The sequence below is a fragment of the Sus scrofa genome, chromosome 5, assembly GCF_000003025.6.
Source record: "Sus scrofa isolate TJ Tabasco breed Duroc chromosome 5, Sscrofa11.1, whole genome shotgun sequence".
NCBI lineage: Eukaryota > Metazoa > Chordata > Mammalia > Artiodactyla > Suidae > Sus > Sus scrofa.
The window spans coordinates 76,854,351-76,876,324 of record NC_010447.5 but is presented as its reverse complement, the minus strand read 5'-3'; the positions used below and the strand labels follow the sequence as shown (position 1 = coordinate 76,876,324).

General features: G+C 36.0%; 1 protein-coding gene across 6 annotated transcripts in view; it reads left to right on the top strand.

The window, feature by feature from the left end:
* Window positions 1-21,974, top strand: part of SCAF11 (SR-related CTD associated factor 11) — a 67,213-nt gene that overhangs the window by 329 nt on the left and 44,910 nt on the right. For 2 of the 6 annotated variants that reach the window (XM_021092989.1, XM_021092988.1), the window contains exons 2-3: window positions 18,444-18,525; window positions 20,699-20,856. In XM_021092989.1, the coding sequence (XP_020948648.1) occupies window positions 18,465-18,525; window positions 20,699-20,856 (219 nt within the window). In that variant the 5' untranslated portion in view covers window positions 18,444-18,464. Of the gene's footprint in view, window positions 1-18,443; window positions 18,526-20,698; window positions 20,857-21,974 lie in introns of those variants that run through there. The other 4 variants (XM_021092990.1, XM_021092992.1, XM_005664158.3 and 1 more) reach the window with 2 other exon arrangements.

Below are 21,974 nucleotides of genomic sequence, written 5' to 3'. Positions count from 1 at the left end.
GCGCCGGCGCAGGGCGGGGGAGCGGGCCCGGGGCGACGCGGGAGGGCGCACAAAGTTTCGGAATCCCGCGCGGCCCAGGCGGCGTCCTGCGCTCGGAGGAAAGTTGGAGCTGCCTCTGGAGGCGGGGGAGGTTGCGGCGGGCAAGGCCCCCCTTGCCTCTCGCCACCCGGCGAGGGAGGCCGCGCTTGGGCCGCCGCCGCCTCGCTGTCGGTACCCCGTCCCATTTCCTTCTTGTGGCCTACCCGCCTCCCGTCGGCGGAACCAGTCCCCGCCCGGGGGTCCTGGGGGAATGGGTTGAGGTTAGAGGCTCGGCGACGGAGTCGCCACACGGACACCCCCCTCCCCGCGGTGGAAACGTGTCCTGCTGGGCTTCCGGGCGCTCCCCGACCCCCGCGCCCGCTTGACTTGCGAGACTTTGCTTTTGTCGGTAGCGTCCAAGCTCGCTTGTGAAACCAAACTTTACTGCGCCGTGACCTCTCGGAGTGCGCGACCAGGGCAGAGCCCGCACTTGTGAGCACCCGCGTCACCCCGTGCCCTGAATTTCAAACTCTTCTTCCACCCCCAATTTCTAAACCAGTTTCCTGGGCTGACAACAAAAGGGCCAGGAGATCTAAACTTAGCTCCATCAGGCGTCCCTCCTCAGATACAAGGAATTTTGAATCTTTAAAGACGCTGCTTACAAATGGATGTCTGTCTTGCCCCCCCCCCAACCCCCCGTATTTTGAAAAATTGTGTTAAAGTAAGCGCCTGATTTGGAGTAGTTGATTAAAGCATTCAGATTCAAATGTGGAATTTTAAAATATCCTCAAAGTGTTTCTGTGCCGTATTACGTATAGTGCCTACGAGTTGAGCTTTTTTCATTCATTTTGGCTTTCATTTTGACATCTTTATCATACTATCTGTGAGCTAAGATTTTTTAGGCCAAACTGACCAAAAAGTTTTTAATATAATGCTTTGGCTAGTACAGGCTGTTCTTAAATTTTTGCAGTTTTGGAAATTAACTGAATATTGGAAAAAGCGTATTTAAAAGGTGTTTCTTCATTTTAAAAGAAAAGCTAATTCATGCATATTACTACTTAACCTCAGTCGCAGGATTTTGAAACACATTCTTAAAATAACTGCTAGTTTTTGTGTTTTGTTGGCATTAAAATTTTGATACATAATCAAGTGTCTTTCCAGACCATTGCTTTCTCTTTCCTGTTCGGCAGTTGGCTTAATCTTTTTTTTTTTTTTTTTTTTTTTTTTTTTTGCTGTTGGCTGAGAGCTGAAATTAAAAGTTTATGGGACTTTCGTTTTTCTTGTTTTAACTTACTGTCCATAAGAATTGAAATTTTTAAATTGTTCTGGATTTCTTTTTGCATGATACTATTTTATCAAAGATAATTGGAATTTATGTTTTGTTTATGCAATGTGAAGGATTTATTTAATATTAGCCCTGCTTATTGTAACTGCACTTTTTTGCTATAATGTATTTTGGTCTTACAAGTATATAGTTTTACATTCAGATAGTGACCTTTTGTTGCCTGAGAATTTGAGTACATCTTCACATTTTGGCCGTGTAAGATTTGGATGTCTGCTTACTCCAAGGGTACTCATGTACTGTTCTGTAAAGACATTCTTCAGTATGTTAAGGGGGAAGAAATCTGTGAAAGAAAATGGAAATTGTTCCTAAATATGCTGCCTGAAACATGTGTCATGGAGAAATTTTTAAGGGGAATTTTTTTGTATGCCTTTAGGTGGTGGTAATGGGGGTCCAGGAGATTGAAACTCTTTAGGGGTCACTCAGCTTCCCCATAATCCTTTGGATACTAACCAATACTTAGGCAGTTTTCTTTAAAGTTGTGCTGTTAATCAGCAGAGATGGGATGAATCAGGGCTGTTACATGATGATGTTGATTTGTCATCAGTAGCATCTTAATAAGAGAATTCAGTATTACACTACTTCTCTACCTTTTTTTAGGTACATCAGTGAAAAATAGTCATAAAACCTAACTGGAGTGGCTGGCGTAAAGGTGATAGTCAGTGTTTGAATGATTTTCGTTGTAACTTCCTTTTAGTAAACTCTACCATTATTTACTCTTGTCTTTAAGTGAAATTGGATCTTGATTTACCTTGCCAAATGAAATAAAAATTTTTAATTATATTCTTAGTCCCAAAGAATAAATTAATAGCTTTGCACCTTATTTTACATCTGAATGGTGATAAATGTTAGTAGCACTAAGTACAGCCCAGTGTTTAAATATCTTGAATCATTTTATTGCTCTTCCCAAAACTCATCTTTGCATTGTTGCGGTCCTTGCGTTTCTTTTTTCTTTTCTTTTTTTAAGTTGTGGCTTTGTAATTCCTAATACTTAATTACATAAAAGTTCGATATAAGATGTAAAAACAACACTCATCTATCACTTGCAAAATAGCATCCCAAAAAGTCTCACTATGACCTTTGTTCACCTATAGTCTTTAATACTCAATAGCCAGAGTGATCCTGATAAAATAAATCAGATCAGGTCACTTCTCTTCTCAAATGGCTTCCCTTCTCAGTCATAGTAAAATCCATAGTCCTTATTATGGTCTACCAGGCTCTCTAACTTCATTACCTCACTCTTTCTCTAGCCACAATTCTGCTCTGCTGTTGAGGTTTTCTTTGACTCTTCTGTGTAAGACAGCACGCCTTCCTCTTATATTTCTTAGCTCTTTTTTAGCCAGATTTTTCTCCACTGCACTTATTTTCCAAGATACTGTGTAATTTACTATTTTATTTTTTTCTTCAGTTTAATACAAGTTCTGTGAAAATGGAATTTGTCATTTTGGGTCACTGTTTGGTCCCTAAACAGTAAACAATGTCTGACACATTGTAGGTGCTTAAATAGTTCATGAATTAACATGTTTTCAGCTAGAAACATTAAAGCATTAAAAAAAGTAATTGTGGTTTGAAACGTTATACAAGTCTCATTCTTTTGCATAAATTGCTAAGTTACTTATATCCATGCACTATGATCAGTTCAGTTTAAGGGAGCATATGACAGAATGTGACCCTGAAACTGAATTGCCAATATAGAAGGAACTAAGATGCTTAACCAACTGTAGAGTGGTATAACTTACTGTTAGAAATGTTGTCATTACAAGTCAGATTAGTCTTATTTTTAGTAGTTTCAAAAGGCAGAACTAATATTGTGGTGATGACTGTGGAAAAGGAGGAGAGACAACAAGAGTGGATGTGGGAAAATTAGTTAAGGCTTTTGCAGTAGCAGTCCAGAATAGACGAGGATAGCTTGAAATAGGCTGAGAATTGTGGAGATGGACAAAAGTGAATGACGTTTGTGATCATTAGGCCTCAGTTGATGGACAGAAGGTAAAGGAGAGAGAAATTTCCTGTGTCCTGAGTTCTACAGCTGAGTTCATGGTGATACCAAATAAAGATCAAATCACTTTTGAGTCTAACGTGGTGGGTTTGAAGTACCTTTGGAGCTTTCAAGTGGAAATTTCTGTAGGCAATTAGATATTTCATTCTAAAATTTAGAAGAGAACTGTGGCTGGAAATAGAAAATTAGAGTCTTTTATATAGGTTGTTGAAACTATGGGGAGGGGACTCTAACTTGGAAAAAAGTTTCTAAAATCAATCACAGTGGCCTCTAAAAGAAAAAAGAAAAAAGCTTGTTGGAGGAATGTGAGCTCCTAAAGAATACTGTGAAGGTCTGAGAAGTAGGAGCTGAGCGTGGTATTATAGAAGCCAAAGGAAGAAAGTAGTTCAAGTGGATGGATAGTCAGTAGGGTCAAGTGTTGATGACAGTTTAATAAGGTTAGAGCTAAAAGATTTTTCTTTGAATTTAACAACATGGAGCTTTTGAACAAACACTGATGCTCTTGTAATTGCTTAACTAGTTCTAAAAGTACAGAGGTCAGAGTAAGACATTACCTACTCACATTACAGAAGAGATCTAATGTTTATCGGATATTTATTATGTGCCACATATGCTGTTCTAGACATTTTGCATGGATTTTCATTTGATCTTTTCAGCAGCCTTGCAGTTTAAGTGTATCAGTCCATTTTACAGAAAGGAGTCGGAGGCTCTGGAGAAGTTAAGCAGTCAAATGACTTGCTAAGTGTCAGAGCACTTGCTGAGGATCCATATCCAAGTCCATCTGACTCTTTGGCCTTTAGTTGGTCATTTGTAGCCTCCCAAAGTGCATCAGTATTGTCTAGTAGTAGACCTTCCTGTGGTGAGGGAAGTGATCTGTATCTCTGTTGCTCAATACAGTAGCTGATAGTAACTGTAGTAGATGGTGGCTGTTGATGCAGCCAAGGAACAGAATGGTTACTGTATTGGACAGTGCAGATATAGATCAAAAGAATCCTAAAATAATAAAGCGGAGACTTTTATGATGAGAAGAGATGGAAACATATTCTTCATTTGAAAGGAGGACTGTTTTGCTTATATTCTGGTTTTAGATGCTATAAATGAATATTGTAGGTAATCTTTTTCTTTTTTATTAACAATCTCAAATTTTGAGAAAAGTTCCTGCAAAGAACTCGCCCCACCCCCAAACCATTTGAGAGTTAAGTTGCCAGATGCATTCTCATCACCCCAAAGGAGGACAAGGAGTTTCTGTTACATAAAGGATCTTAAAGATAGGAAATTAACATTGCTGTATCATTACTATCTAACCCTCAAACCTCCTCCAGGTTTTACCAGTTTTCAGTTATTTCCTTTGTAACAAAATGATCCACTTCAGAATTCTGTGTTGCACTTATTTAATTGTAATGTCTTTCTACACTTCAACCTAGAGCAGTTCTTCAGTCTTTTATTGATTTTCATGACGGTGACACTAAAAAGACTACAGATTTGTTTTGTAAAATGTCTCACAATTTGGATCTGCCTGATATTTCCTCATGATTGGATTCAAATTGTACATTTTTGGTAGGAGTAACACAGTGATGATGCTATGTTCTCATTGCATCCTATCAGATGGCATACAGTTTCTCTTTGTTCCATTACTGGTTATATGCACTTTGATCAATTAATTGAGGTTGAGGTCTCCCAAGCTTCTTCACTGTAAAGTTTTTTTTCCCCTTCTTAGTACTTTGTAGGGAAGTAATCTGAGACTACATTTAACCCAAGATTGATTCCTTGATAAGGAATTGATAATCTTGTAATTTATTAATTTTCAAATTGTCCCAGCTTTGGCCAATGAGAGCCCCTCCAAAGGCATTTTCTTTGAGCACTTCCTTACTTTTTGACACAAGAAAATGTTCCAGGCTCACCTTAAACGTCCCTTGCTACAGCCCTGGAATCAACCTTTTCTTCAAAGAGTGGTTTCTTTTAGTGGAGAAAGATATTTAGGAACCAATATTTGAACACTGTATTTATATCTGTATAAAGAAAGCCATGGGTTTTCTCCAATTTCAACACACAATGTTTTAGTTTTCTCCTTTTCAAAAGGAGTAGCAGAGCTCCCATTATCTTTAGTGTGTTTACTTATATGATCAATCCCCAGTATGTAGCCAATTTCCCATTGCCACTTCTGCTCCCTCCCTCTTCTTGAGTTAACATTTTCACTCTGCTTTGGCTCTGACACCATGTGCATCCTCACTCCACGCTTCTCATAAATCTTATATGGAAAATCTTGCCACTCTGCTTGAGTTCTAGTACCTCACTCTGGGCTCCTGCACCATCCCTTACCTTGACCACGGACTCGGGCTTCAGCGCATCCAGACAGAATAGCATAACATGTTGCTTGTTTTTACAAAAGGTTATTACACTGAAAGTTGTAATGAGAATTAGTGATCAAATATGTTCTCAAATTTTTATTTAAACCCTCTTGAGATTCTCACATCTCTATTAGTGAAGACTAATATTCCTCATTTTTCCTTCATTCTAGAGTTCTCAGATGTACTTTTAAGAGAGTCTTTTTAATGTAATTTTACTTTTTTAACATTTAGCTTGTTTTTATTGAAGGTGTTTTTATTTCCTGTTACTCTTTAGACTCTTTTTTTTTTTTTTTTTCTTCCCCCATGCCTCATAGCATGCAGAAGTTCCCAGTCAGGGGTTGAACCTGCTCCACAGAATCAGTTCTATATATAATATGTATATATAAATTTTTTTTTTTTTTTTTTTTTTGGTGTGTAGGCTTTGGAGTCAGTCAAACCTGGCTTTGAATGCTGATTGTCCCATATACTAATTGTCACCTTTTCTAGGTGACTTAATCAGTGTCCCAGTTTTCTCACCTATTTTAAGGTAACATTTACCTAAGTCCATTGGCAATGGCAGCTAACTCCATCTCTGCCTTTCGTATACCCTTAAGTTAGCTCTGTTTAGTGAATAATTTTCAGGCCTTTTTAGCAGTGTTCTAATATTCAATTTCAGTGTTGTTTTAATTTTTAGGATGTACTGTGGTATTGTATTTTGATGATTAAATGTGCAAAGGTGTGTCAGTGTTTAGTTTGTTGCTTGATATAAAGTAGACATTCTCGGAGTCCTCTTGGGACACAGCAGGTTAAGGATCCAGCATTGTTACAACAACATCCCAGGTTCAGTCCCCTGGCCTTGGAACTCCACATTTCCATGGGTGCGTCCAAAAAAATTGATATTTTCTCTGCCTCTAGTCCTACACTCCAGGTTTGTTGATATCTACGTGTCTGTTAGGTCTGAGAATGAAACATGGCCTTTGCTCTTGGGGAGTTTAGTCCTTATCAAGCCTTCTTTTTTGCTCCCCAGTGTTGTTTCTGTTTTTTTCTAACTAGTGTTCCATACCTTCCTCCCTTTCTGTTACTGCATTATCTTCAAAACCTTCAATTTAAAAATCTCAGAAACTATTCTCAAAGTAGATAAATGAGAGATAGCTGAGCTTACCCTCAGTGATTTTCTACTTTTTACAAAATACAGTTTAAATCCTACCTTGGATTTTAAGTTCCCTTACATTCTGGCCCATAATTATGTCTTTGCCCTTATCTCCTACTGCTATCCTAAATCAATTCTTTCTGACTAAATTAGTCCTGGAAAGTCATGTTTGGCCCTTAGCATATATCGTATGCTATTTTGTTGTTCATCTTTTGTATCATATTTTTCCACCTCTACTTTTTGCACTAGGAAGGGGTATAGTATCTTAATATGTCTTTGAAATTCAATGCCAGGCCCAGTACCCTAACTGCTTAAAGTAAACAAAAATGGAAATATAAACATTAAAGACAGCAGCCACAGCAACACTGCTTTGAGAATTCTCTGGGATCAGTGAAAGCTTACAATTGATATATGATTTGTTAATGTAAATATAACACTATTTTGTAATGCTTGGATGGTCTGTCAAGAAAATTATTTCTCGGAGCTCCCATTGTGGTGCGGTGAAATGAATCCGACTAGTATCCATGAGGATTTGGGTTCGATGCCTGGCCTTACTCAGTGGGTCAGGGATCTGGTGTTGCCATGAGCTGTGGTGTAGGTCACAGACTCAGCTCAGATCTGGCCTTGCAGTAGCTATAACGTACATAGGCCAGTGGTTACAACTCCGATTCAGCCCCTAGCCTGGGAACCTCCATGTTCTGTGGGTGTGGCCCGAAAAAGACAAAAAAAGAGTATTTGCTTTTACTTGTTGAAACATTTTTATACCTGCTTTAAATCTTTGTGAGACAATTCACCCAGTGTAACATTATCTGTCTTCTTGGTTTTATTTTCTGTTGGTTGTCTTTTTCCCCTGTGTTCATTTGAGATTTTCCTAGTTCACTAGTTATTTTAACTATTTTCCTAGTTATTTTAGATTGTGTTTTGGACATTTTGAGCAACTTGCTGTCTCAAGCTCTTTCTTCTCTGTTATATCCATGCTATTTTTTAGATCCTTGGGACAGCACTCCACCCCCTTTCCTTTTTGGCCCTTTCGCCAGAAAGCGCAGTCTTTGGCTAGAAAAGCTCAGTCTGCACTGTGGTGTGTAATTTCCACAATTGCATCTGGAACCAGATGACAGGAAGACAGGAGAAAAAACAAGATTAGCCTAGAGTTTCTTCAGTCAGTGAGGGTGATACCTGTCCCTTAGACTTTAGGCTTCTATTGGCCCTGGCACTGCCTCTGTTGCAGCCATCACCACCACAAGATTGATTGGGAACTGGGGCGTGGGGAATGAAGAGAGAAAGAAAAAGAGCTATGTCTTACTCTTGAGTATTAGAATACTGCTTTCCTACTGCTTGGGCAGAGCTAGAGGGCTTTTTATAGATCTCTCTCTTTTTGTTACAAGTGGTTACTTAGTAGGTTTCAGGCTACATTAAGCTCAGGCTGGGGGCAAAACTGGATGGGAAAAAAATTACAAATTCACTACCAGTTTGATAATATATCAGATTCTGGGCTCCAGTCCACTTGTTATTATTTACCTTATAACTTTCAGTTAGCTGCTTCATTTATTCTGTCTAGGTTTTATAGTTTCATTCAGTGCTATTAACAAGGTAGAATATGCTTATTCTATTTTGTGCAGAACATAAACTCTCATTATCTATTTTGAAAAGTAATAATAACTTGAATCTCCTTATTTTAATGGTTAAATATGGTCTATCATTTTTTTCAATTTATGTGATCTTACCATGTATAACAGTACAAATTCTGTTGAGATGCTATATTAAATGAAGAAGGAAAAACAAACATTCATTTTCTGTTTTAGATTAGCTCATAATTTTCATGAATTCTAATATTCCAAAATTAATTTGAAAAACTGTTTTCCTATTTTCAATTTAATCTGTTTTCTGCCTGAGAATTTCTGGCTTGCTTTTCATTTTGGAAATGTTTTAATTTTATTCATTTTAACCTTTTAAAAATGATTTGTTTTAATAATTGGTCATCATAGAGCATAGTATGAGGTGACATGCTTCATATTAGTGGACTCTGTTGTCACTCATTGCTGTTGCAGACACTGCAAGAATTTTAGTCATTCTGACGTGTGTCTTCACTTCACTTCCTTTATTGATATGTGAAACTGATTTCATTATAAGGTCTTTAAGTGTGGATTTCTTCAGCTTCTTTATTTTCAGTAAAAGAAAGTTGTTTCTGGTAAACAAAAAGATTATTTGTTCATCAATGAATGCTGCTTTGAAAACAAACCTTTTCCTAGATAGGTCCAGAACAAAGGAAATGAATATGAAAAGATTCCTTGAAATTGTTGTTGTTGATCAGCTGCTGACAAGCAACCAAATCACTGATAATGCCGTGAAAAAGAACTAGGAAGTATTTTCAGGTACTGATGTGCAATACTGAATGCAGAGCTTGTATCTTAGCCTGTTTGGGCTGCTGCAACAAAATACCAAAAGTGGTGGCTTATAAAAAACAAATTTATTTCTCAGAGTTCTAGAGGCTAGAAGTCGAAGATTAGGGTGCCAGCCTGGTTGGGTGAGGGCCCTCTTCCAGGTCTCAGATTTCCTTGAATCCTCATGTGGTAGAGGGGTTAGGGATATTTCTGGAGCTACTTTTATTAGGCATTAATCTCTCTCACGGAGGTTCTACTCTCTATAAGCACATTCCAAAGGTTCCACCTACTGATAATACCATCACCTTTAGGGGTTTGGATTTCAACATGAATTTTTGGGGAAAATAAATATTCAGACCATAGCAGCATGTGTAAATGAGTCCAATAAAACAAAAATTGATTGAAAGTCTTCTGAGTTTTAGATCCATTTCAGTTTTACTGTTGTTTGGTATTTATAAAGTTGAGGTGAAATTAAAACTGTTGGCAGAAATGAAAATTTTGTTGCTGTTTTTGTAAAAAAGATATCCTATGTTGTTGATTCTCCATTGACTTACTTTCTGATTAAGAATTTTACTTTTTTTTTTTTCTTTTTAGGGCCGCATCCGTGGCATGTGGAAGTTCCCAGGCTAGGGGTCAAATTGGAGCTGCAACTGCTGGCCTACGCCACAGCCAATCGGGATCCAAGCCATGTCTGAAACCAGTAGCACAGCTCATGACAACGCTGGATCCTTAACCCACTGAGCAACGACAGGGATCGAACCCACATCCTCATGGATACTAGTTGGGTTCGTTAACGCTGAGCCATGATGTGAACTCCAAGAAGTTTACTTTTAACTTAAAAATCAAATGCTGAAAAAATATGTCAGTATTGTGATCATAAATAGAAATTGGTTTGTTGAAAGGACAAAGACTTTGTTTATTAAAGACCTGTAGTTGTTTTTTAAAAATTTTTTATTATAGTTGATTTACAATATTTTGTGAATTTCTGCTATACAGCAAAGTGACCTAGTTATACATGCACATACACACACATTCTTTTTTTCACGTTATCCGCCATCATGTTCCATCACAAGTGATTAGATATAGTTCCCTGTGTTGTACAGCAGGATCTCATTGCTTTTCCACTCCAAATGCATTTGTTTGCATCTGCTGACCCCAAACTCCCAGTCCATCCCATTCCCTCCCCTGTGACAACCACAAGCCTGTTCTCTGAGTCCATGAGTTTGTTTCTTTTCTGTAAATAGGTTCATTTGTGCTGTATATTAGATTCCAAATGTAAATGATATCATAAATTATTTCTCTTTCTCTTACTTACTTCATTTAGTATGGGAGTCTCTAGTTCCATCCATGTTGCTGTAAATGGCATTATTTTGTTCTTTTTTGTGGCTGAGTAGTATTCCATTATGTGTATGAACCACATCTTCCTAATCCATTCATCTTTCTGTGGACATTTGGGTTGTTTCCATGTCTTGGCTACTGTGAATAGTGTTGCAGTGAAGAAAGGGGTGCGTATATCTTTTTCAATGAAAGTTTTGTCCAGATATATGCCCAAGAGTGGGATTGGTGGATCATATGGTAGCTTTTTAATTAGTTTTCTGAGTACCTACATACTGTTTTCCGTAGTGGTTGTACCAATTTACATTCCCACCAGCAGTGTAGGAGGGTTCCCTTTTCTCCACACCCTCTCTAGCATTTCTTATTTGTAGACTTGCTAATGATGGCCCTTCTGACTAGTGTGAGGTGGTACCACATTGTAGTTTTGATTTACATTTCTCTGATAATTAGTGATGTTGAGCATTTTTTCATGTGCTGCTGGCCATCTGTCTGTTTTTTTTGGAGAAAGCCTCTTTAGGTCTTCTGCCCATTTTTAAATTGGGTTGTTTGGGGGGTTTTTTTGGTTTTTTGTTTTTGTTTTTATTTTGCTGTGGAGTTCTATCAGTTGATAGTGTATGTTTTAGAGATTGAGCCTTTGTTGGTTGCAGTGTTTGAAGCTGTTTTCTCCCATTCCTTAGGTTGTCTTTTTTTTTTTTTTTTTTTTTTTTAATAGTTTCCTTCGATGTGGAAAAGCTTTAAGTTTGATTAGGTCCCATTGATTTATTTTTGTTTTTATTTCTATTGCTTTGTGAGACTAACCTAAGAAAACATTTGTATGGTTTATGTCAGAGAATGTTTTGCCTCTGTTCTCTTCTAGGAGTTTGGTGGTGTCTTGTTGGTGTCTTGTCTTAATTTTAGTTTACTTTTGTGCATGGCGTGAGGGTGTGTTCTAGTTTCATTGATTTACATGCGGCTGTCCAGTTTTCCCAGTACCACTTGCTGAGAAGACTGTCTTTTCCCCATTTCATATTCTTTCCTCCTTTGTTGAATATTAATTGAGCGTAGGTGTCTGAGTTTATTTCTGGGTTCTCTGTTCTTTCCCATTGGTCTGTATGTCTGTTTTTGAACCAGTATCACATGTCTTGATTACTGTAGCTTTGTAATACTGTCTGAAGTCTGGGAGAGTTATGCCTCGTGCTTGTTTTTTTTTTTTTTTCCTCAGGATCATTTTGGCAATTCTGGGTCTTTATGGTTCCATATAAATTTTTGGATTGTTTGTTCTAGTTCTGTGAAAAATGTCACGGGTAATTTGATAGGGTAATTTTGCATTGAATCTGTAGATTGCTTTGGGTAGTATGGCCATTTTAACAATATTAATTCTTCCAATCTAGGATCAGGGACTACCTTTACATTTGTTTGAATCCTCTTTAATATCCTAGATTAATGTTTTACAATTCTCAGCATATAAGTCCTTCACCTTAGTCAGGTACACTCCTAGGCATTTAATTTTTTGGGTGCGATTTTAAAAGATACTGTATTTGTATGTTCCTTTTCTAATATTTCATCCAGTATACAGAAATGCAACCGATTTCTGAATGTTAATGTTGTATCCTGCTACTTTGCTGAATTCGTTGATCAGTTTGGGTAGTTTTTATGTGGAGTTCTTAGGGTTATCTATATATAGTATCATGTCTTCTGCATAGGGTGACAGTTTTACCTCTTTTCTAATTTGGATATTTGTTTGTCTGATTGCTGTGGTTAGGACTCCCAATACTATTATGTTGAATAAAAGTGGTGAGGGTGGGGCATCCCTGTCTCATTCCAGATTTTAGGGGGAAGGCTTTTAGATTTTCTCCATGAGTATTATATTGTAGTTATTTTTTAAATTCATGATATTTGGTTTTAGTTAATGTGATATTATAATTGTATGAAAAATGTACTATTTTATGAAATTTGAAAAAAAAAAAAAGAGAAAAGATTCTTCCCTCCACCTCTCCATTCAAACATTAGTCTGAAAAGCTTTTTCTGGAGATAAACCTTTATTGTGTGGGGTCAGGCACAGTGTATTTTTCATGTTTGCCTAATGGTCAATAAAGGAAATATAAAATGGCCAGAAAATCAACTTACCTGTGTTCTCTTACTTGTGAATATCCTTCCTTTGTTTTGAAAGTTAAAATCCTCACTATTATGTTAAAATTGACACTTCCATTTCTGAGCCCTTTAAAGATGTAAATGTTATAATGGTACAGAACAGTTGGGAGAGGGGTAAAATATTTTTAAAATCTACTTGGTCTTAGTTGGGAATCCTTTTTTACAAAGGCTTATGTTGGAAGAATTCGGTGCTCATTGTGTCCTTCTATAGTACCTTCTGCTTACATCTATTATAGCACCTGCTATACTCTGTTGTTATTGTTGATTTTTATTTTTGTTTCTGTCAGATGTGTTAGTGCTTAAGGCTTAGTGGTGCATAGAAAATAGACAGCACTGACTAAATATTTGTTAACTTATGAACTAACAGGCTTTAGAAATGTGGGGAGTATGGTGTAGGGCTTGTTGAAAAAAAAAAGTGGTTACTGGCTAAGGATACTTAAGAACTGTAGATCAGGAAGAAATTTAAATATTAGTAGTTGAATTTATGGGCTGTTTAAATATCTTTTTCTTAATTGCCTTCTTAGACGATAAGACCTAGTCTATGTGTTGGGTAGGTTTCTTTTTCTAATTCGTCATTGCTTCGTTTTCACTTTTTTTCCCTCCATATGCTGAAATGTGATTTTTTGAGCTTCTCCTTCACTGAACAAAATGTTTTCATTATTGTTTGCTTCCAGTACCTATGTATGTCTTCATATTTGCAGGCATATAGTCACTCTATCAAAGTATCTTACATTCTAAATAAATTATACTCATATCTGGGGGCCCTCTATAATAAGTACTAATTTACACTTTCCTATTCTCATTTCTTCTAAACCCAAGTTAAGTAAGGGAGCATCTGGGTGAAAGTACAGTAAAATAGGACTAATTTTCATAATTCCCTCTCCAGAATAGTTTGATGGAAAACCCACCTGAAGAATCTTAGGTAAGAATGGTAAGAAGCCTAGGAAATACTTGTAAATTTACTAAAAATATTTAAGTGACACTCTTAGGTACCACCTAGAAAATTGTGATTGTAGCTTCACTTAAACATGACCTCTTCTTTTTTGCTGGAGTTAAAATATGTTAATAGCATTTAGTGTTTTATCTCCTTTAACTATATAAAGTAGGAAACAGGATACAAAAATCCTGGGGCTATTTACTTTGTGAATCCTAGATTTTGTGTCTTGCTTCAATATTTTTATTTCTAGATAAAAAGGAATCTTGATAAATAGTGTAAAATAAAGAACTTATCTATTTTGTATAAAATCTGTTTGAAGAATTTAATTTGACAATTTAAATTTTGTAAACTTTTTACTCATACCTTTCTATATGTGGATATTCTTTGAAATACAGGAGAGTTTAAAACTTGTTTAATAATGAAAATCTGTTCTTAATGATAGTCATACAAATTTATCAATCTTTTTTTAAATTTTTTCAGCTTTTTAGGGTCACACCTGTGGCATAGGGAGTTTCCCAGGATAGGGGTCGAATCAGAGGTGTAAGTCGCTGGCCTCTGAACCATATGCCAGCAACAACCAAATCTTAGTCACATTTATGACCTACACCACAGCTCACAGCAGTGCCGGATCCTTAACCCACTGAGAGAGGCCAGGGCTTGAACCCGCATTCTCATGGATACTAGTCAGATTCATTTCTGCTGAACAGTGGGAGCTCCTCCTGGATTTATCAATCTTAATCATATGATACACCTAAAATGTCTTTGAGGTTGGGAGAATTCGTGTGTTTGTGCATATGTGCTAGTTGTTGAGTACTTCTGTTGTGCTAGTCTGGGTGCTGAACACCCTAAATGGATTATGTGATCATGTAATTTAATCTTCATGATGACTGAAATGGTTACTACTTTATCTCCATTTTGTACATGAAGAGCAGGCATAAAGAAGTTGTCACACTACTAGCAAGTGGCAGACTAGGTGATATTTGAATCCAGCAGTCTTTTTCTAAAACCTGTGCTAAAGGGACATTCCTATCTACTGAAGAGTACTGTGCTGTCAAGTACTACTTAAATTTAATCAAAACTTAAATAAAAGTTAAGTTCCTCACTCGCCCTAGCCATATTTCAAGTGCTTTGATAGCGCATGGGTAACACTGTTAACTGAACTATCTCATACAATACTGTTACTTGAATGTACTGTAATGGCTGGTTTGAGACTCTGATGTATTCCTAGATTTGTATAGGAAAATGAATTTTTGGCTTCCTGAAAACTGATTTGTACCAATGCTTTTTTTTTACTCCAAATTTGAAGTTGATGGCTTTTATGATACATAAAATTTCTAGATTAGGTCATTCTTCCCAAACTGCTTTATGAATATATTTAGAATAGAATTTCTGACACATAACAGAAGCAAAATGTAATGAAATAGAATAGGGCAACCTGAAAGATGAGGGATATTTTTAAGATAAGGATAAGAGATTTAAAAAGATATTTTGGAAAGGTAGAAACTCTAGCCTGGGAAGAGATATTAAGGATTGAAATTTATAAATTAAAATCATCTGAAAAGTAAACGGTTTACCTAAAATTTTAGATGAATGTACATTTTTTGAAAATTGGGATAAACCGAAATTAAAAGAAATTTTGGTTTGTCTTATAGATAATTAAAGAATTTATTAGTAGAACTAATAAATGATCTAGGTGGAATATGACATGATTATAGAATCATAAATATTAATATTGTGAAATTGGGTTATATCTAACTTTTTGGATAACTGCAAGGAAGGATAGTCCAGCCCACTTATAGCTTATCTTAGGTCTTTTGTTGACCACAAATTACTCACTAGAACCATGAGTCTGTATTGTATCCCTGTATTTATGTTACTGGAAGTTCATAGCAAAACTAGTATTAAAAACCCTGGAGTTTTAGATTAAAAACTGGAGTCCAGGCAGATAGAACATGAACAAGTTGTGATAAGTTGTTGAACTGAAACTCGTGAGTTTTATCTAGTGAAGTGCTAAATAACATCCCATCACTTTGAATGAATGATTTGGTAACGTGGCATAATTGTTTTTAGGTATGGAAACAGTGAATAAAACATGGTATGTTCAAGAAGAAACACACAACTTCTAAAACTTGGAACACTTAAACAGTTTTTAAAGCAGATTTCTAGCATGTAAAAAAAGGCAGTCTGTAACTTGATAGAGGTCTCTCAATTGCTCAGTGATGAACTGTTACAGATCATTGCATGAGTTAAAGACAATATTGTAAAGTATTAATTATAAATTTTATTACATGTAATATATAAATATAAGCTTAATATTCTTAGGGAAGAAATGGGAAAATAGCATAGGTTAGACTCCCCAGTAGAGTATAAATTATTTAGCTATATAAAAGGATAGTGTATTACATTTTCTGAACACTTCCTAGGTTTCTAAAATACTGTGTTAATTTTCTTTCCTTTTTTTTTTTTTGTCCTTTTGGGGCCGCACCTGTGGATGTGGAGGTTCCCAGGCTAGGGTCTAATCAGAGCTGTAGCCGCGAGCCTGAACCACAGCCACAGCAATGCCAGATCTGATCCGCAACCTCTACCATAGCTCAAGGCAACGCTGGGATCCTTAATCTGCTGAGCAAGGCCAGGGATTGAACCCATAACCTCATGGTTCTTAGATTTGTTTCCACTATGCCACGACGGGAACTCTGAAATACTGTGTTAATTTTCAAGTTGACATTTTATTACATTGAGTTAAACTTAAATATTTCTTAATTTTCAGATAATTTAGGATAAAATGGGGAGATGGTATGAATTTGCCCAAATAAAGAATTACACTCAATTATCATACAGGAGTATACTGTGACTCTAAAATCAGCTAGGTTTGGAAGTTTCTAGAGCAGTGTTTCTTAGGCTTTACTGTACAGAAGTTCTTTGTCAAGTGCAGATTCTTATCGGCTAGTCTAGAATGGTGTCTGAGGTATCTTGAATTTGTAGCAAGTTCCAAAATCATATTGATACTGTCCTTCTGAGTAAATATCAAGTAGAATAGTAATCTGTGACTATCTGAATATTTTAAGGTAACCTCCTATCTCAGCAATTCCATCATTCTGGTTGCTGAAGTCAAAGTATTGTGGAATTATCTTGGACTCTTGCTCTCTAACACATACTCCACCCTCTGTCTGTCAGCAAATCCTTATGGCTGTATTTTGAAAACATTGCTGGAATCTGAGCACTTTTCATCACCTTTGCTACTGCTCTAGTACAAGCCACTGTCATCTCCCCCTCTAGGTTATGGCAGTAGTATCCTTGCTGGCCTCTGCTTTTCCCTTTGCCTTCTTTCTCTTCTGCTTAAAAGCCCTTACTGGCACTCTTTAAGCCAATGTATTTAACTTAGTCTGTAAGGTGTTATATGACCTAAAGAATGGCACCAGAACTAAAACAAATGTTGCAAATGTAGGCTGAAGGGGAAAAGGTTTTTTCTGTTGTCCTTGACATTCTACTTTTATTAAGGCAGACTGAAATTGAATTAACCTTTTGAAAGTAACTCTAATCCTGACTCAAATTTCAAATTTTTAACCTACTAAAACCTTTGAGTTATTCTTATATGTGTTAGTTTCTTACTTTCTACTTGGGTTTTGAACAAAAGTATGCGCCTTTGCATTTCTCCTATTTGACCTAATAGAGAATTTTCCTAGGCAATACGTATGTTTAATGTAGATACTAGCATTTGTACATTTTTTTTTAACAAACTAAAAGAAAAATTACTTCTTATATACATGGGAGATGCAACACAACTGATGAAATTGGGGATTTCTTATGCCTAGATGTTCCAAAATATATTTGAATAGTTCATTGCAATTACTTGTCTTGCATCAGTTCAAGAAAGAATTCTGAGTTGACTTAAAAAATAATTTTACCTCATAAATTTGTTCCCCTTGCCTAACAAATTCCTTTCCTTTCCTCTTTTTCTTATCTTGCTTCTTGTAATCACCATTTTCCTAGTCCTCTAGACCAGAATGATCTTTTACTCCTTCCCAGTGTTTATTCAGTCACCAAATCTCAGAAATTCTTCAGCTCTTTTGATTTCTTGCTTTTTCTCCACAACCAGTTCACTCTAGCTATTCAAGTGTCTGCCTCTAATCTCTCCCCACTGTAATCCCATTCTGTGCTTTGCAGGCAGATCATTCTTTTAAAAGATTCATTTACATTACTTAACTGCACCTCAGTCTTCTTCAGAGCAGTCATAAGACTGAATCTATCTAAACCTCTCCGTCAGTCATTAGAGAGCCTTCCTTCTGTAATCAAGCCCTGCTTGATTTATATTGTTCTTATTGCCCTTGTTACCTTCACTGTAATCTTTCAGATACATGTCTTGGTTTATATGCCTATCCCTCCTTACTGTATATACACAGTTGCGCTTTCACCCACTTTCTTTCACTTGTCAGACTGGCCTAGCTAAATGCCATTTTATTCCTTTATACTGTATTGCTCCTCAATTGCGTTAAGCTCCTTAAGCACACATAACCTATCAACTTCAATGAAAACTGTAGTCCAAACTGATCTTTTCTGTAAGTGCCAATTGTATTTATGTCTGTAGCAAAAAATTTATCATTAGTCTTTCTTACTTAATATGTCTTCTCCTTTCAGTAAGACTATGTGCTTGGTGGCAAGGAGTATAAAAGTGTATTAGTTTATTCAAAAAACTTACTGGCTTGGCTTGTATTGTGTTCTTTCATGTGTAAAATAATTTCTTACAGTTTGGTTTTTTAAAAAATATATTTATATTATTGAGACAAGGCAAACATAAAAAATTCTCTGTTATAATTCATCCTATAGGAATCCCTTTTTCAAGGAGAAATGAAGAAGAAAACTCTCTATACCCTAAATGTGGGCGATCAGGAGTATGAAGACATGGAAGGTAACTTACTTTTTATAAAGTTTGTGTGTGGAAAGCAGCACTTAGTGTTTCCAAATTGTTCATGTGTATTACATTTTAAAATAATACTGGGAGCTTTTTGTACTTATATTTTTTGTTCTTAAACTGAAATAAGCTGCCTAAATAAGAAGTACACTCTTTTTTTAACCTGTTCTCCTTCATGATAAGATTGATGTCTTATCTTCCATGTCAAGTTTTTTAGTTTGTTGAGCACTCTTAAATTTTTTGCTCCTTACTGATTTAAGAATGACATTTTTTGTTATTTTCCTTTTTTTTGTCTGTTCCTTTTCTTATTCCTAAAAAAAATCTTAAGGAAAGCTCCTTTAGTGAAAGTCTCTTGGTGGTAAACTCAAGTTTTTGTATTTATTTTATCCTATTCAGAGCTACTCAAAGATATGTAAATCTGGATTGATCATTTTTTTTGGGCTTTTAGCACTTTGAAGATATTATTAGCCATTTTCTGGTTGTCTTACTGGCTCTCAGGAAATGTCTTTTCAGCCTCATTGTCATTCTGTTGTAAATGATCTGTCTTTTCCCTCTTTTTTCCTTTAAAATCTTATTTTTATCTTTGATGTAAAGTTTTGCTACATCGTTTCTACGCATTGATTATTTTCATTTATCCTCTTTATCATGCCTTGTGTGTCCTTTATCTGTTGGATTATGTTTTATATTTGTTTTTGTTTATCATTTCCCAGACATTATTGCTTTAACTACTGCCTCCCCTTTATTCTCCTCTTCTGGGCTTCAATTAATATGTTAGATTTTGTTCTGACCTCACTTCCCAACCTCTCTTTCACAGATTTCATCTCCTTGTTTTTTACAGTCTAGATAGTTACTTCAAATCTTTCTTCCAGTTCAAAAGTAGTCTTTACTTTTGGGTCTGATCTGCTGCTAGTTATTCTACATAGTATTTGAAAGTTCAGATATTTGAAGCCAGTGGGCATCTAAATAAAGGTATAATACATAAATATGTAGATATGTAAATATATCTAAAAACATTCTTGTTTCTGCTGATGCTTACTCAAAAGGTAATGTTTGATTATGAGCTCATATTTGATCCCTGTAATCTGTGTAATCCTTAGGACCTAAATTAGGGATGCTTTCCTCCAGAGGATTTGTATGTGTTTTTTTCTGAATCCATGCTGGGGCCACTAAATTTAGCTCCATTTGAAGGTCTTGGCTTAATATTGGAATGTCTCAGGATCAGTTCCCCTACCTGGGTTGGTCCTAAGGGTTAGGACAAGATCTGAACATTAGTATGGACTTGTGCTCCCAAGACCATCTCAGCTTTTCCATTTGCTTGGTGTATACTGTTCATATTTCAGCTGACTATTTCTTTATTTTTGTTTTATTTTGAATCCTGGAGTTTCTTTTACTCTTGAGCCAGCAATGCATACTTTTTTGTGTGTTGGGTGCATTTGTTGCTGGTAGGTATTTAAATTAGTACAAATCCTAAGGGGTATAACTTGACAGTGTCTGTTCAGATTACAAATGTACATACATGTTGATCTAGCATTCCATTTTTAAGAATTTATCCTGTAGATATTCTGTTAATTGTTTCTCCACCTTTTGGCCAAGATCAAGTGTAGATATACTGATAAAAATGTGAAATGAAAGGATTTTCACTGAAGTGATGTTCGTAATAGCCAGATGTTGAAAACATGTGAATGTCCTACCTGTAGATTAAAACAACAACAAAAATGCAGATTAGTGTGTATGGTGTTTTAACATTTGTGTGAATAAAAAAGTTTGAAAGACTGTATATTGGGATTTGCTTATCTATATATTCCATCTTGTTGTCTTTGGAAGAACACAGAGCAAACTTAAAGTTTGTTACTTGTTGCATTGGGAGGAACTGGATGGATGGGGGTAGATTTGAGTGGGAGATTTGTCATTATAACCTTTTTTACTTTAAAGTATTTGAACCATGTGACTATTACTTATTTTAAAATTACATTCATGAAAAATTCTTTTCATTCCTCCATTAAAATGTAAATTAGTAAATGTTGGAGGTCTTGTGTTCAAGGTGTATCTAATATTTAATTACTTTGTAGTAGGAGGGCCCTTTTAGAGTATTTAGTCCAGGATGCTGCCACAAATAAAAATCATTTGATCTGGAGAAATTGAAAGTATATATGGCTGCTTAACTTTATAGGTGAAGAAAACAAAGATAATACTGCAACCACTGGCCTGTTGTACAGTGAAGCTGACAGATGTCCAATATGTCTCAGTTGCCTATTAGAGAAGGAAATTGGTTTTCCAGAAAGCTGTAATCATGTCTTCTGCTTGACCTGTATTCTTAAATGGGCAGAGGTGAGTCTGAGAACAAGTATTAAATATTATTGTATTTTAGTTCCCTAGTATGATTTCATTCCACCTAGTTTAAAGAGTTGATACTGCTTTTCATAAATTATTTCGTAGTAATATGTCTTCCTCCACACAGGACAAATGTCCCTGTATTGCTCAAATTTTGTCAGTATATTGCCTTCTGAATTCTTTATATTCAGCTTTCTGTTCTTTTATAAATTAAAAAAAAAATTTTAATGCTACCTTTAAAAAAAAAAACCCTGGAGTTCCCGTCGTGGCGCAGTGGTTAACGAATCCGACTAGGAACCATGAGGTTGCGGGTTCGGTCCCTGCCCTTGCTCAGTGGGTTAATGATCCGGCGTTGCCGTGAGCTGTGGTGTAGGTTGCAGACGCGGCTCGGATCCTGCGTTGCTGTGGCTCTGGCGTAGGCCGGTGGCTACAGCTCCGATTCAACCCCTAGCCTGGGAACCTCCATATGCCGCGGGAGCGGCCCAAGAAATAGCAACAACAACAACAAAAGACAAAAAGACAAAAGACAAAAAAAAAAAAAAAACAAAAAACAAAAAACCTTAATAACCTTATGGGAATAGCAGATTAAGCATTTTTTTCTGATAAGAATACAGTAATTCATTTTCAGTATACTCAATGCTCTTGGGATAATAGCTATTTAATACTAATAATACCACCTTTCTCTGCTTTTTGTTTTATATTTTTCAGAGAATTTTTACATAGATTACTAAATTTTTTCTTTATATCAGTCTTGTCGGATTTTGCAGAGCATATGTAATAGTGTCCTTCCATTTTACAATAAGGAAACATGGATTTTGTGTTCCATAACTTGGTCAAGGTCTCATAGCTTAAGAGGCAGAAGTAAATTTGTAACTGCATTTTCTAATTCCTGTTTTTGACTTACTAATTTCAAAGTTAGATATATCATTGAGGTTCCTCCTAGATAGTAAACGATTAAGAAATAGGGAAATTTCAAACTTTTTAATATATTATGTTGGTTCAATTTGGGTCAAATAGACCATGGTACTATATATTGAATATTAATATGAGCTCCATTGTTATGAATTATTAAATAAAAATTTGTCATTGATCATGCTATGTTCTGAGTTAGTAAA